At 44.8% G+C, this 14914-nt stretch overlaps 1 protein-coding gene across 6 annotated transcripts in view; it reads left to right on the top strand.

The window, feature by feature from the left end:
- PLCE1 (phospholipase C epsilon 1) overlaps positions 1-14914 on the top strand; it is a 3624599-nt gene that overhangs the window by 2638961 nt on the left and 970724 nt on the right. For 4 of the 6 annotated variants that reach the window (XM_069611343.1, XM_069611340.1, XM_069611344.1 and 1 more), the window contains one exon: positions 12212-12253. The exons of the other annotated variants lie outside the window; for them this stretch is intronic. In XM_069611343.1, the coding sequence (XP_069467444.1) occupies positions 12212-12253 (42 nt within the window). The remainder of the gene's footprint in view (positions 1-12211; positions 12254-14914) is intronic. 6 annotated transcript variants of the gene reach the window in all.

Genomic DNA, 14914 nt, shown 5'->3' with positions numbered 1-14914 from the left:
ATTGCTATTACTAGGGATGGATGACGACCTAGACATCCCCCGATATGAGAAACTCATGCTGGCAACAACCACGGGACTCATAAAGAGGAATCTGGCCCAATTGTGGGGCTCACCCTTATCCCCTCAATGTGACCAATGGATAACAGACGTGGATATCTGTGTGCAAATGGAAATGAGAATATACACTACCAGAGGGTGCCCAGGGAAAGCACGCAAGATCTGGCAAAAATGGGAAGACACGTAGGGCTCTGCGAACTCATGAATAGACTTGACAGGGAAAGCACGCAAGATCTGGCAAAAATGGGAAGACACGTAGGGATCTGCGAACCCATGAATAGACTTGATAAACGTTTGGAGTCCTGCGAAGACTCATCTGCACAATGTATAATTTGGACGCCTAGTAACCCATTTCATGAAGGACCTAAAACTCTGAAACTTGCAATGTGCATGAAGAGCTATGCTTAGTGATTGCCTGTATGCCCGAGCGATGACTTGTTATTAACTTGTATGTATATGTTTACGTTTATAAAATAAATAAAATATGTTATTAAAAAAAGAAAATAGTATTCAGAGCTCACATTAAAATGCAGCTTTTCACTGAGGCCTGAGGAAAATGTCCATTGCTTAGAGCACCCAGAATGCATTTCCGTTAGACTCCATGTTTTAAGATATTTCATTTTTGACAAGGATTACATTCCACCCTTGGACATTTGACTTTCATAACTCGGTGACACTAAAGTCGTTTCTGAAACCGACAAAGCATTATAGCTAGCCTAGAAATGCATTGAAAACCACAACAAAAAAGAATAATCATCATCAAAATGATAAAAATGCATTAAAAGCATAACGTAAGGTTTCTCCAATATTTGGAATCCATGAAAAACAACCAATCCCACTAATTTGCAGTATTTGTGATACTGCACATGGGCCTCCAGAGATGTTGGCAGGAGTGTAAGTACTGGTGGTATTCCTGCACGAAAACAGCCATCCTACGCAAGGTTTGCCATGGTTCAAATGACTAGCAGTTACAATTGTATGATTACAGATCATTGTATTATCAACGTTGGTGCGTGTGCTTGGAACATGTGAGCACAATTGTTTTTCAAGCACAGCCCAGTTAATTTGTTTGGTCATATTCAGTTGCTGACACTTGCCAACCTCTCTTGGCTGACAAGTCATGGAAAAGCAAACATCCCCTTTTGCAATATTGTATGTAGTCAAATTCTTACATTTTTCGTTGGTCTCCTCACAAAATTTGAAATATTTATAAACAGAAAACGACTGTCGGACGTCATTATCCTCCACCAAAGAGTCGTTTTGAGTGATGCTGAAAATTAGTCTCAAAGTTGAAGCAGGTGTTGGCACTGTTACCAGACAGGTTGTCAGTAGGTCCATTCCTTTGTGCGCATTCGATAAGCAAAAATAGGTAATGCTGAGGACTTCTCGTGCAAGGCAAATCTATCTATTCTCAGTTTGGGCAGCTTGTACTTGGCTTATCCTGAATGCTTTGCAAATCCGTTTCTTCGTGCCTGCTGTGGCTGGTATGTCCGCTTCAGCATCAAGCAACTGACAAACATCATTCCTCATCATCGTCAGATTGATGTTGGGTTGCTGCGCAAATACAACTTCTTTTGTTTGTTGCAATGTGTTGCTTAATTCTTCCAAATGGAGTCCATTTGCAAGTACAATATTAACTGCCTTTTTCATAGTAAATTCCCTTATTTTTTTAACTGCCTCCTTTAAAGTATACCACTTTTTCTCCTCATATGGCCAGCCCGTTGTAATAGGGTTCTTTCGGTTACAACCCTGAGCTGCCAGGTGCAACATAGACACCTGCAACGCCTGCCCAATCACATCGAGTGTAGGCCCAGCACATAACACCTCCTGTATATTAGTGTCAGTAGAATGAGGTAGGATGCGTGGGGAGTCCATGGAATCCACTAACAAGCTGCCAGCATACATGAGCACCATCCGGGTCAGTAAGGGCTCTCCTGACTTCTGCCTTAATCGCAAAATAGCATCACCCACCTCCTGCTGTGTGTAATCTTCCAGTGTGGTTAAATCCACCATATCACCACACGGAGTGTGTGGGTGCTGACCCTCCCTACGTCTAGTCGCTCGGCTAACCGTAACAGTCTTCTCATTCTGTTTCAGTGTAGATTCTCTCTTCACTTCAGGACTAGAATCTGTCTCACTTGAACACCAAATGTCACGTCCCATACATCTGGATTCCAATTGGCATCACTAGTGGAAATTACCGCTGCCACTTTGTTTGTCAACTCGGCCTCTTCGTTACTTATACTTCAACCTGGTAACCCTAACAGCAGCTCTCTCTGCCACCTTTTGATACCTAGAGGCCTTATCGTGCCAGATGTTCAAATGCAACTGCTGCATCAAAGAAATGTGTCTCTCTGCTGCTAACTCTTTCTCCAAACGTAACACATCTGTCTGTAATTCTACACATCTCTGATGTATACTATGGAAAGCATGAAGAATGACCCTGTCCTGACTTCCGAGCGCTGCAGACCCATTCCCCTTTTACACTTGGACCTTATGTAAACAAGACACAATGTCAGTGGGCTATGCGCTGTTAAAAAATTCATCCTACGACTCATTTAAACCAGCAGCACATGCAAATTCCTTAGCTAATAAATCGTACGTAGCTTTAGTCCATGCAGGAATTATAACATCACAATAATCTCTCCCAGCGGAAGAAGTCTTATCTCGCTTTTTAAACAAAGAATGCATAATCACAGCAATTTACAATGATCTACATACAATGAATAATTCACTGCAGTCCAAATGAAGTCACTCAAAACAAACGCACACAAAGCGCTTCCAACACAGCAAAGCTTAAACTTCAAAGAAGAGAAAATAAAACACATACAACATAAATCAAGCGTTTCCAGGTACGAGCACAGATTGCTGGCTGCCTGGAATTTAAAAGCACAAGGCAGCCAAGATGTTTGTGACGCCAATTTGTTTTGCTTTGTAAAATAAGTGTGCAGATATATTGCTTTGTTTTCGACCGAATACACTGTATAGGAAAGCATTGTACACTCTTGAAACTCAAGAATTCAGTCAGACTCTCAGCTAGATTATAACACTGGCTCTTTATGGCCGTTTATTAACTCAATACAAAAGCATACACAAGTGAATAAAATGCAATTAAAAGTAAATTAGATAAAATACATCACCGTTGGCAGACACTTCATCTCGCCAAAAGACTTCACTGGACAGCTTCCAGACCAGGTTGGCAGAGAGAATCTTCACAGCGGGACCGACTGGAAAAGATGCATCCACCTTTTCACCAGCCCTGAAGCCTTTTTTCTGACAGCCTAATTCGGTGCTCTCCAATTTAAACTTTCCATAAAGGCAACACAGTACTTTTCCAGAAAGTGCACCCTTTTGCAAGTCCTCACTGGCACTCGGCCGAAATGTCAGATAGAAAACTCCAAGAGGTAAACACCTTCTTCTCATGGGCGCGCAAAGTTTGCTTTCGGCGGCTCCTGCCACGTTATCAGGTAAAACTTCCTTGAAACACTGTAGACTAACATAGATGGTTTCTAGTGAAAACAGTATGATATGATATGATATGATATGGCATTTGTAACGCGCCTATACACAAGTGTTTCAAGGCGCGACGAGGCAGGAAGGGGGGGAACAAGGGGAAGACAGACAACGATCCTACTAGGCCAGGTGTCATTCAGATCGCGCAAGTGCATGGGTAGGGGGAAGGGAGAAAGTGCAAGTGAAAGGGGAGGGGGGGGAAGTGCAGTACAAGGTAAGTAGAATAAAAGAAAATAAATAAGTAAGGGGGCCAGCTGGTGGCAGGTGCAAGGTAAGTGCAGACAAGTGCTGGGAAGGGGGGGCTGTAGGGATACAGAGACAGTCCCGCAGTGCAGGGGTTGCCAGGGAGGCAGTGCAAGTGGAGAGTGGCTGGGCGTTGGAGTTGGAGACGGATGAGCGAAGGGCTCGGGAAGGAAGATATTTAGGAAGAGAGAGTTGAAGGTAGTTAGGCCCCAGGCCCCAGAAGGCCTTGTGGACAATGCAGAGGGTTTTGAACTTTATACTCGCAGCCACTGGGAGCCAGTGTAGAGATTTCAGTCCTGGAGAGATACGGTCCCTGGGCTTGAGGCCAAGGGCAAGTCTCGCAGTTCTGTTCTGGATGAGTTGCAGAGGGCGGAGAGTGGAGGCAGGCAGATTAAGATAGAGGCTGTTACAGTAGTCCAGCTTAGAGAGAACCAGGGCTCAGGAGACAGTGAGCTTCTGGGGGAAGGAGAGGAAGGGAAGAATACCTCTGAGGAGGTGCAGCTGGTAGTGTGACTTCTTAGAGACGTCATATATATGAGGAGAGAAGGAGAGTGTGGAGTCGAAGATAACCCCAAGGTTTTTTGCCTTGCAGGTAGGAGCGGGAAGAGGGCCAAGAGAGGCCGGCCAGAGAGCTGCAGGGAAGGAGGGGGTGGGTGTGCCGATGAGTAGAATCTCAGTCTTACTGGCATTAAGGCAGAGGTCATTGGCGGCACACCATTCCTGGATAGCAGACAGACAGTAGGTGAGGGAAGGAGAGGAGGACGCCGAGGGTAGCTGAAAATGAGCTGGGTATCGTCGGCATAGCGCTGAAAGTTGGGGCAAAGAGCGGCAATGCGGTGGGCAAGGAGTGCCAGATACTGGTTGAACAGCCAGGGGAGGGATTTGATCCCTGGGGGACACCACAGGTGGAGAAAAAGATGTGAGAGAGGAAGGACCCCAGTTGGACCTGGGAGGGTCGATTGGAGAGGAAAGAGGTCAGCCACGCCAGAGCATGACCAGTGATACCCAGGTTATCACGGAGACGGTTGAGCAGGATGGCATGGTTGACAGTGTCAAAGGCAGAAGAGAGATCGAGCAGGATGAGAACACACAAAGTGTTGGAGTCGAGATTCAAGAGCAGGTCCTCACGGATGTTCAGGAGAGCAGTTTCCGTGCTTCTGGCAGCTCTGAAGCCAGATTGATGGTCATGAAGACTTCCAACAGATTCAGCATGGAGGTTAAGCTGGGAGATGGCCAGTTTCTCCAGGAGCTTGCCCAGGAAGGGAGTGATGGAAATTGGGCGATAGTTAGCCGGGCAGGAGGGGTCAGAAGAGGGTTTCTTAAGAAGAGGGTGCACAAGGGAGTGCTTAAGGGGGGGAAGGGAAGACTCCAGAGGCGAAAGAGTGGTTGCAAAAATCAGCCAGGGCCGGAGCCAGGGAATCGATGTGGTCCTTGATAGTTTTGGAGGAACAGGGGTGAACCTGTTTAGACGAGACTTTCATAGATCGGACTTGTCTGGAAACCTCGTCAGCAGAAAAAAGGGGAAAGGCAGAGAAGGAGGGAGGAGGGGTGGCTGCAGAAGGGCCAGGGGAAGAGCTGGGAAGAGAGGGAGGGAGGTGAAAGGAGGAGAGTGAGGACAGGATGTCCTGAGTTTTAGAGATGAAGTGAGAGGCCAGTGCCGTGCAGAGGGCCTGGGAGGGGACAGGAGAGGTAGAGACAGCAGCAGGGTTGGCAAGCTCCTTGCAGATTCTAAAGAGTTCGGCCGAGTTGTTAGATGCCCAGAGATGCGGGCTTGGATAAGGGCTCTCTTCTTGATGAGAACAGAGAGACAGTATTGCCTTTGGAGCAGGCGGCAGGCCAGTTTGTCAGAGGATGAACATGAGGCACGCCATTTCCTCTCTGCCACCCTGCACTTGCGTTTAACAAGATTAGTATCTTGGTATGGTATGGTATGGTATTGTTTATTTATATAGTGCCTATACACAGGAAAGTGTTTCAAAGCACTCAAGGAGGGTGAGAACATGGTGAGAAAAAACAGCTGTTCAGAGCCCTTAAAATTCTTAGACAATAATAGTCTGCACAGGCAGAGTACGTGCATAAAAAATACATTTGACAATACATTACCTTTGAGCCTCACATTCTTCTCACCACTCTCCCCCACAGAATTTCTCAATCTAAAAATCGAACATCAGGCTCCCTCTGCACCCCCCTCTTTTCCTGCTATAAGAAATCTTGACATTCACCTGTGCTGGCAATCTTGCATGATCCATCAACTCATCACTCACCTCTTGTATCTTCCCAGCGGAATGTAAGACCTCGTACATCAACCCCCTGCTTAAAAAGACCTCCCTCGACCCCCTTGACCTGGCCAACTACAGACCCATCTCAAACAACCGCTATAGCCAAATTAGATGACCGAGCGCCATACTTGCTGCTATGCCTCTTCTCACAATCAAACCAGATTCTAGTCTCTACCCATTCGGGCTTCAGATCTTTATGAGGAACAGAATCCTGCTTAGTCTCCCTCTGGGATGATTTTAAAAGAGACACAGACTCGGATGGCTGCACTGCCCAAATCCGATTTGACCTCTCGTTAGCATTCAACAACATTTACCATTCCATCCTCACCAAGGACGTACCTCAGAGCTTCACTGGTCCCCGGAACCCCCGCCAGTCCTCTCTTGCACTTTGCCTCAGGGCCCTACACCCCACCCACACGCAATGCACTTGAGAATTTAACCCAAGAGAATGGCTCTCTGCACTTAGCCCAGTCTCAACCGACTGGGTACACTTGATTCTCCCCCTCCCTGTGACCCTCTGTGCACTTCCTCAATCCATAATCACTGCACCCGAAGATCGTCTGTCTGTCTCCCTTGTCTTTACCCCTTAATTGCACTGTTAAAATTGCAGAATCACCGTCGGACCCATTTGCTGTCTCCCAAACTGTCAAATGTATTTTTTATGCACGTACTCCAGAGCTCACATTAAAATGCATCTTTTCACTTAGGCCTGAGGAAAATGTCCATTGCCGAGAGCACCCAGAATGCATTTCCAATAGACTCCATGTTTTAAGACTTTTCTTTTTTTAAATGCATTAAAAGCACAAAAAGCGCTATTCTGTCTTGATCTCCCGCTGCCCTGTGTGTGGTCATCCTAGCAGCAAGTATAGGATTAACTATGGGAGAAAACACAAAAGAAATGTAAAGTGCCTAATATGATCCACCTTGCGCTAAACTTTAATATACAGCTAACTTACCTGCTGAAATTATTGTGTCTTATCATGTTATACTCATTTTATTAAATGTAGGCTTTCGAAGGTAATAGGAAGCTAATGAGAGATTGGACATCCATTGGTATCTTCAAAACTATATTTGGCTTTACAGCAACTGTCCCTAACAATATACAGGAAACATGTGAAAGGTGGCCTTTATTTACATGCGCCATGTATCATGTTCCTTATTTAAAAAATGTATATGTTTTGAATCACAGTATGTTCTCTTGACATAGAAGAAATGCAATTTATGTTGTGGTATTTATGTACATACTGCATTTATATATCATCTTTGTGAAATAATATGATATACGAATAACAGCATCTACTATTGACTTTTTATGCAGTGTCCTTTATAGGCTTGAAAATCTAGGCATGAGAAAACATGTGTATGGTACTTTTTCTGATGAAATGTGCACCGTTGACATGTAATCTCAAAAAGTGCTACAGAGCTGAATAGAACAAACTCACAAGAGCATAAGCTATTTGATCTCAACTAACATAGCGATGGTTATGCTTTGTAATGTGACATGCTCATTTATTCAATGTTATAGCATTAGAAATATAATTATTGTATAACGGTGCAGCAAGCCTCACAATGAGTTATCACAAATGTATTGTTCTTTCATTTATATATATTTTTTAAAGCATGGGCGCACAGCAGAATGACAGTGCACACATGGCTTGTGTATGATGTGGCGAAATGTAGGCGATATTTTGGGACCAGAACAAATGAGAAAAACATGCTTTGATTGTAAGAAAAAACAAGCAATTTGCATAATAAAAACATTTTTAAATGTTGTATTTGACATGTATACAGCAACCAAAAAATATTTAAATTGCATTAGGTTTATTAATAAAATGTTAAATGCTGCTTTATTGGGCTGTATGTCAACCAAGCATCTGCATTGACCAGTCGCACTTGGAAACTCTTTCCTGATGGCTCGTACAACGCATGCTGATATAACTCTTAGGACTTGGACTGTTTTCCATGAATCCACCAAGTTTAGGCTCTGTACACCATGAGCATGTAACAACTGTTGAAAAAGTAAAAATTGTTCACTTGTCAGAAGAGAACTATAAAGTTCTATTTTTTAGTTTTTCTTTTTAAATGATACACTCCGAACGGCGCAAGGCAAAACTACTGAACAACAAGTGTCGACCAAAAATATATGCAACTTAAGCAATATAAAACTTAACCATAATGCCAAATGAATCAGCGCAGGACATAATAAAACAAGAATATATATTGTATTTCAGAAAAATACTTTACATTGATTTTGCTTTGTAATCAGAACATTTGTAAACTTATTTTTTTTATCATGCAAACGATGATTAGTTGACGGTAATAAAATACAAATATTGGATACAAAACATAAAAAACACTTGAGATTGGTGTACATGTGAATTCTACAGTAACCTTAAATGAATTGCAAGTCAGTTATTCTGTAAAATGAATAGACACCATGCACACTCATTTCTGGGAATACGTGGACAAACCGTGCCACGAAGTTCATGCATAAGGGCCATTAGCATTTGAAGGACCGAATGTGTAAGATACACTTCCCTGGAAACTCCTTGCTGTTTAATGCATAGTGGCGGTGGATCATCTTCAAATAGGTAGGGTCTTTAGGTGGAGTTTTCTGAACAATATTAATTTTCTTTCAATGATGGCACCAGTTAAAAAACAATGACAGTGACACCAAGTGTAAACGTCTTCTAATTACGTGGTTCTGGGTCAGGAGAATTATCCTCTGTTTCAGTGATCTTATCCATTTCTTCTTGGCTTGGTCTTGATTCCATTTCTTCATACATGAATTCAGGTTATGATATGATATGGCATTTATAACGCGCCTATACACAAGTGTTTCAAGGCGCGACAAGGCAAGGGAGGGGGAACAAAGGGAGGACAGACAGCAATCCTACTAGGCCAGGTGTCATTCAGATCGCGCAAGTGCGTGGGAAGGCGGAAGGGACAGTGCAGTACATGGGAATAGATAATAACAATAAGTAAAAGTAACGGCCGGCAAGTGCGAGAGTAAGTGCAGACATCAGGTGTCAAGTGCTGGTGGGGGTGCTGTAGGGATACAGAAACAGTCCCTAAGTGTGGGGGTTGCCAGGCAGGCAGTGCAGGTGTGTGAAACTGGCGGGGGAGGGACCTGGGCCCGAGATCAGAGGATGTCCAGGTAACCAGTGCAGTTCTGGTTACAGCCAGAAGGTCAGCAGGGGAGAGGAGGAGAAAAAGCAGAAGCAAAGAGAAAGGTTTTGAGGTGCTTCCGGAACCGGAGATGGTTCTCCTCAAGTTAAAGGGAGGCAGGGAGGCTGTTCCAGAGGGAGGTCCCAGCCGAAGAAAGATATCTACCTCCAACTCGTTGCTTGGAGGCGGATGAGGGAAGAGCTCGAGAAGGAAGATATTTAGGGAGAGAGAGTTCATGCATGAACCCCTGAATACCAGCCGTGCTTGTTGTTGACAGGCACAAGAAAAATGGAACTATTGAAAAACAAAGAAAAACGTTGTATTCAATTTAAACTCAACAATCTTCTTAAAATGAAGTTAAGCAACTCAGGCATTTATCAAAAGCTTGAGTTACAAAGGGACAAGGGAGGAAAAGGACAAAAAAGGATTTTGACAACAATGAACTTTGAATTGGTCAATGGTTTCATGGTGCTAAAAAGACAACAGTAAATACATATTGGGCTAGATAGCTAATTCACAAGGTTTAATTGGTTCGTTAGACAACCATGGAGGCAAGCATGTGGTGGTAGCAGAAACAAATAAATAAATGTACTTGTTCCAGTGTAGCTGAAGTTGAAGTTGTACGGAGTGTGATGAACCAAGGGTATTTGTCACTTCTCGCCAAGGGGAGCCCCACCCCTTTGAGGCTAGGGAAGTGAGCCCACTTTGCAAAATCCTCCCTAGGGACCTAACTGAGACGAGTAGGATGGAAAAGGAGAGCAAACACCCTGGGAAGAGGTAGAGCATGCCAAGGGGAGTTGAAGCACAGACAGAGAGAGAATAGCATAAGCAGGGGAAGCCCCCTGACAAGGAGACGCCTGTAGGAGGCAGAGCCAAGCAGAGCCAAGGAAAATGATGGAGGCCCGACTGTTCCGAGCAGAGAGAACCTGACCACAACGACTTTGTAGTGGGCCATGCACCTGCCAAACAGCGCCGAAAGCATGCAGCAGCAGAGACAACGAGACGCCCTGGGAACCCGCATGCAGACCCAGTCGCAACAAGAGAGAGTACTGAGTGCGGGACACCGACAACAAGAGGAAACACAAGATCTGTACCAAAGGAAGTGAAGTCAAGCGAGCGCCAACCCCGACAGCATTCCACTGCAGATGCACAGGTAACGGAGCGAACAGCAGTTCCGGGAGGCCGCTGGGACATCGTTATGGGGCAGGAGAAACTCCTCCCAGTGAAATTGACGAGGTACTAAATATAAAGCGATTAAAGTGGAACTGTGTTAATGTGATCAAGAGAATAGCGAATAAGCCTGAAAGAGAAAGCATTAAAGAACTGGGCACAAACGCACTGGGAAGAGAGGAAAGTCCCCCATAGTTTAATAAACAAAGAGTGGAGGAAACCAGAGAGAAGTTTATAAATATGAATGGGAAGTGAAATAAAGTGTACCAGATAAAAGGAGACATAATCAAACTTAGCAACCCCAGGAGAGGGGGAAGGTGAAGTCAATACAGCAGATAACCAACCTAAGAAGGCCTGAGCTACAAGAGTCTGAAAGGCGTATACGCCTGTATCAAAGAATAACTGATTTGGGCCAGGTGGATAGCTCAGGGGCAACATGCTCACCTTGGAAGCAGGACGACGCGGAGCAACACAGGTTTGATCCCCGGGTCCGAGCTTAGAAACCTCTGGCTATTAAGTGGGTCATAAATAACCAATTTCAATTACCAAAGATTGTGGAACAATTGTCCCAAAAGGGGAGACAAAACCCAAGTACATTGTAAAAGAGTTATAAGATCTTGTGCAGTAATTGTCAAGAGACTATTTCAAGATATCTTACTGAAGAGAACTATGAACTCACAAGAGACATTGCTTTAACAGATAACCAGGAGACGAGAGATATTCTTCTAGTATAATTTAAGTTAGTTAAAATAGTGGTAGGGTCAGTTAGAACTAGTTTTGGACCGTGGACATATTCATTTGGGACTTTCTGACTGATGAGCACCTTGAGTTATTTATATAGGCAGTAGGGAAAGATATGTCTTATCTTTATTATTTTCATTAACGCCAGTAATAATGTCCTTCCCAAGTGCCTGCCTCCTTATTACGACCCGCCACCAGAGTTTACCACAAATTACGAATCTGAAAATGTGACAAATAAATATAATCAAAATTGAGCAAAGCACAACAAAAATAGTGACATCAGAGAAAGGCTTTGTTGATATTTATTGAACGCTGAAGCGTCTTGCACATTTCCATGGTAACACATGATTTCCCTGTATAAACAGTATGTTTAGCTGTGTCATCTGCTCAAATCATGACCAGAGGTGTGATTTTGCAGCTGTGGTTGCTGATGTCAAAAGCAGGTGCATGTGCTATGATTTACTGCCGCCCGGGCACTTGATCTTGGCTTGACGATGCTGGAGATTATGTTCTCACAAGATGGTGATTGGGAACAATTGTGGTTCACAGATATTTATCATTCGAAATGTTAAGTTATTCTCCAAAACAAAAAAGTGTAACACATCAATATATGGTGCGATGCATATGTCATTACGATTGTTCGAATTGAACCTTTCTTTTAAGAGTCTCTAAATATGTGGTCACGATTAGCTTGGTTTGGAAAATGGCATGTAGCCAGTACTTTTAGTTTTACCGGTGGTCAGTGTCACTGAAGGCAGTGGTCATACCGCGTAGGTGCCATGATTGTTTTTGAAATCTGAGTCATACTAGATGACAATGGTGTTCAGTTTATGGTACCATAAAGAGAAGATCAGTCATGCAAAGACCAAGACTTGCAAAAAAGCAACTAGTTCAGCCTGATTATTTCCCAATATTCCTACCCTGAATTATTTTATTTTGAGTTGTGCTTCACAGTTACAATTTACACTTAATTTTAATATTTCTTGTGGCATTTCTTTTTCATCTCTTTTCTTATTTCCTCTCTGACTCTTTCCTGATAGCTGATGTCCTTAATGCTTCTCCTGCTCCTAACAGCCATGAAGGTAAACACCATCTGATTGAGCATTTTAACTGCATGACTTCCAGCTCTGACTTTCTGACAACTTAATATTGCCTTTTTAGCAAATAATGCAATATTTGATGTGTTAAATAGCTTTATAGCTCTATTACTAACCACTTGCAATTTGCATGTATACATTCACCTCTTTTTGCTCTAAGCATTAATTCAAGACTTAGTACAGCAACAACACATTGTTGCTATAGTACAACATTGTTGTTTCCGACAATGAGAACAAATCCTATTTCTACTGTGAAAGCCGACCCTTCCTTGAATGGTGTTATAACTGAATATTTGTTGATGTGAAGGTGCGCACACAAATATATTATCACATTTTCCACTGAAAGAGAAAATGCAGTGACTCTCTGACCAAATTCATGTATCATAAAAATATGTAGGAATTAATACATTATGTAATACAATGTGTATATTGCTTCCTGTGGTGCATATCATATATAATGAAACACATATACCTACATGACAGTCCGCTCAAGCCAAAAGGAACAGGAGTCCAATAATATCCAGGACATGCAACACCAAAATAATTGCCCAAAGGCAGAAACTAGGCATTAGCAAAATGTCCAGGAAACTTGAGCAGTCCCAAGTTGCAGTACAAGAAGCTGATTTGACTATGTTGACCAAAGTTAATATAGCTCAAACATGTAAGCAATATCATTAGATGCAAATCTGATCTATGTCAGATATTAATACAATTCTCTGGGATCGTCATCATTAACCATACATACTAGATCTCTGCATGAACTATATTCTGGAACACATTTCAACTAGAGAACAATCTCTGGGATATACCCAGTTCAGTTTAAGTAAATTATTTATCTCAGATAGTTTTTTTAACTTCAAAAATAAAAGGAGAAGAGATCCAAGATGGCCTCCGGGGAGTGAGGACGTGCAGTCCCGAGCTCCGTCCCAGGCCGAAGTAGCAGGCCGTGCTGGTCGCCGGAGGCCCGCACAGCACATAAGCATTGAGATACCGCAAGAGAGAAGAACAAGGTAGGGGTTATATTATCCTGTGAAGAAGGTCTGGAACCCCAAAGAACAGGCACGCGAAGAACAGAAAGGCAATATCTGCTCGGGACTGGGAGGCCGTGTGCAGTGCAGCCCTCCCCCTTGAATCTATAAGCGGACCCAGGAGACGGTCAAGAGGCTACGGAGGAGTGCTGGCGGTACTCCATCCAACCCCCTGAGTCCCGGAGTGGAAGCGCTCCCTGCGTTCCTTGCGGCAACCGGAGTAGCGGCAGGCAGCCCCAGCAGTGCCGGGCGCAGATGGCAAAAGCAGATCGCGCCTCCACTGAAGAGACAGGGTCTGCACCGAAAGGGGTGGCGGGACCCCAGTGGGCGAGCCGACGTCTCGGTAACCCTGCTAAAGCGGCCCCATTGAAGGTGGAAGTGATGTCCCAAAAAGCCTGGTGAGTCTACCAAGGCTGCGGGGAAGTGGACCCAGTGGCCAGCGACCACAGATCCCAGGGGCGGCGGAAGATCAGCTGGCCGAGGCGATTGGGCGGTCAGCCTCAGGAGCCTGGGAATGTAAAGATGAACTCTGCGGCTTCCGGCGGCGAGGCTGCATGTGGCGAAGCAGGCGAGAGGGGCCGGGAAAGCCCCTGTGCAAACGCTGCTCCCAGTGAACAAGGACAGATAAACAGAGGCCCCAGTAGAGGAGCCGGAGTGAAGGGTGGGGGTACCTCCCTCACCTTGTCGGAACAGCTCAGGCGATCAGGGAAATCAGTGGCTGCCAGGAGTGGAAGGTGACAGAGAAGCAGAACGTTCCTGCTTGGAAGCTGAGACATAGATCGGAAAGCGGGGAACAAGGAGCAGAGTATAAAGCCCCGACAGGAGTCCGTGGCTGTCAAGAAAGACTAGCCCACCCTGACAGACCCCAGCGGAGGACAGGGAGGCAGGAGTCTGCCGGAGGGATGTAGCCAAGCCCCCAAGTCAAAGGAGTAAGACGTGGAGAGGCGCTGTGGGAATTGGGGGAGGCGACAGAACCACCAGAGGACAATAATAGTACCCAAAAGCTTTGTCTCCTCCCCCGAGAACTTGAGAACTCCAGGTGCAGGCAGCCAGTCTAGTGCAGTACAGATTGCTGTCAGAATACTGCCCAGTCTGGAGGTGGGGCAAAAGAGCTGATTAGGCTGGGCAGCACACCCCAGCTAGACTTAAAGCCCCCCGGATGTACAGAGTGGCCGGCTGGAGCGCTCTTGAGACAGCAAGCAGACGAAGGGCCAGCGGCAACTGTGGGGAAACATTCAGTGAGCAGGAAAGACCAAGACCCCCACGACATGGCCCTAAACAAGGACGTCTTGAAAGAGTGCCTCCAAGATATGGAGGGGAGAATGGTATCCACTTTCCAGGATCAATTTGCAACGCTGAGGGAAGAGCTGCAAAGTTTCTTGAGAGAACTGAGGGGAGACGTGAAGGAACTCAGAGATAGGGTGGATGTCGAGGAACAGGGGCAATCAGAGGTCTCAGTGGAGGTGAAGCAAAATAGCAAGCTTCTTGAACAGATAGCCTGGGCCACGCACAATCTATAGCTGCAGGCAAAGGACCTGGAAAATGACTTGCAGGGGTTGAACATCCGAGTGAAGGGTCTAAATGAATCAATACAGGACGGAGAACTCAAAGGAACGAT

This window comes from Ambystoma mexicanum, chromosome 8 (genome assembly GCF_040938575.1).
Source record: "Ambystoma mexicanum isolate Mex_15411 chromosome 8, UKY_AmexF1_1, whole genome shotgun sequence".
Classification (NCBI taxonomy): Eukaryota; Metazoa; Chordata; class Amphibia; order Caudata; family Ambystomatidae; genus Ambystoma; species Ambystoma mexicanum.
The sequence above is the reverse complement of the archived record's forward strand: the minus strand, read 5'-3'. Positions and strand labels throughout refer to the sequence as shown.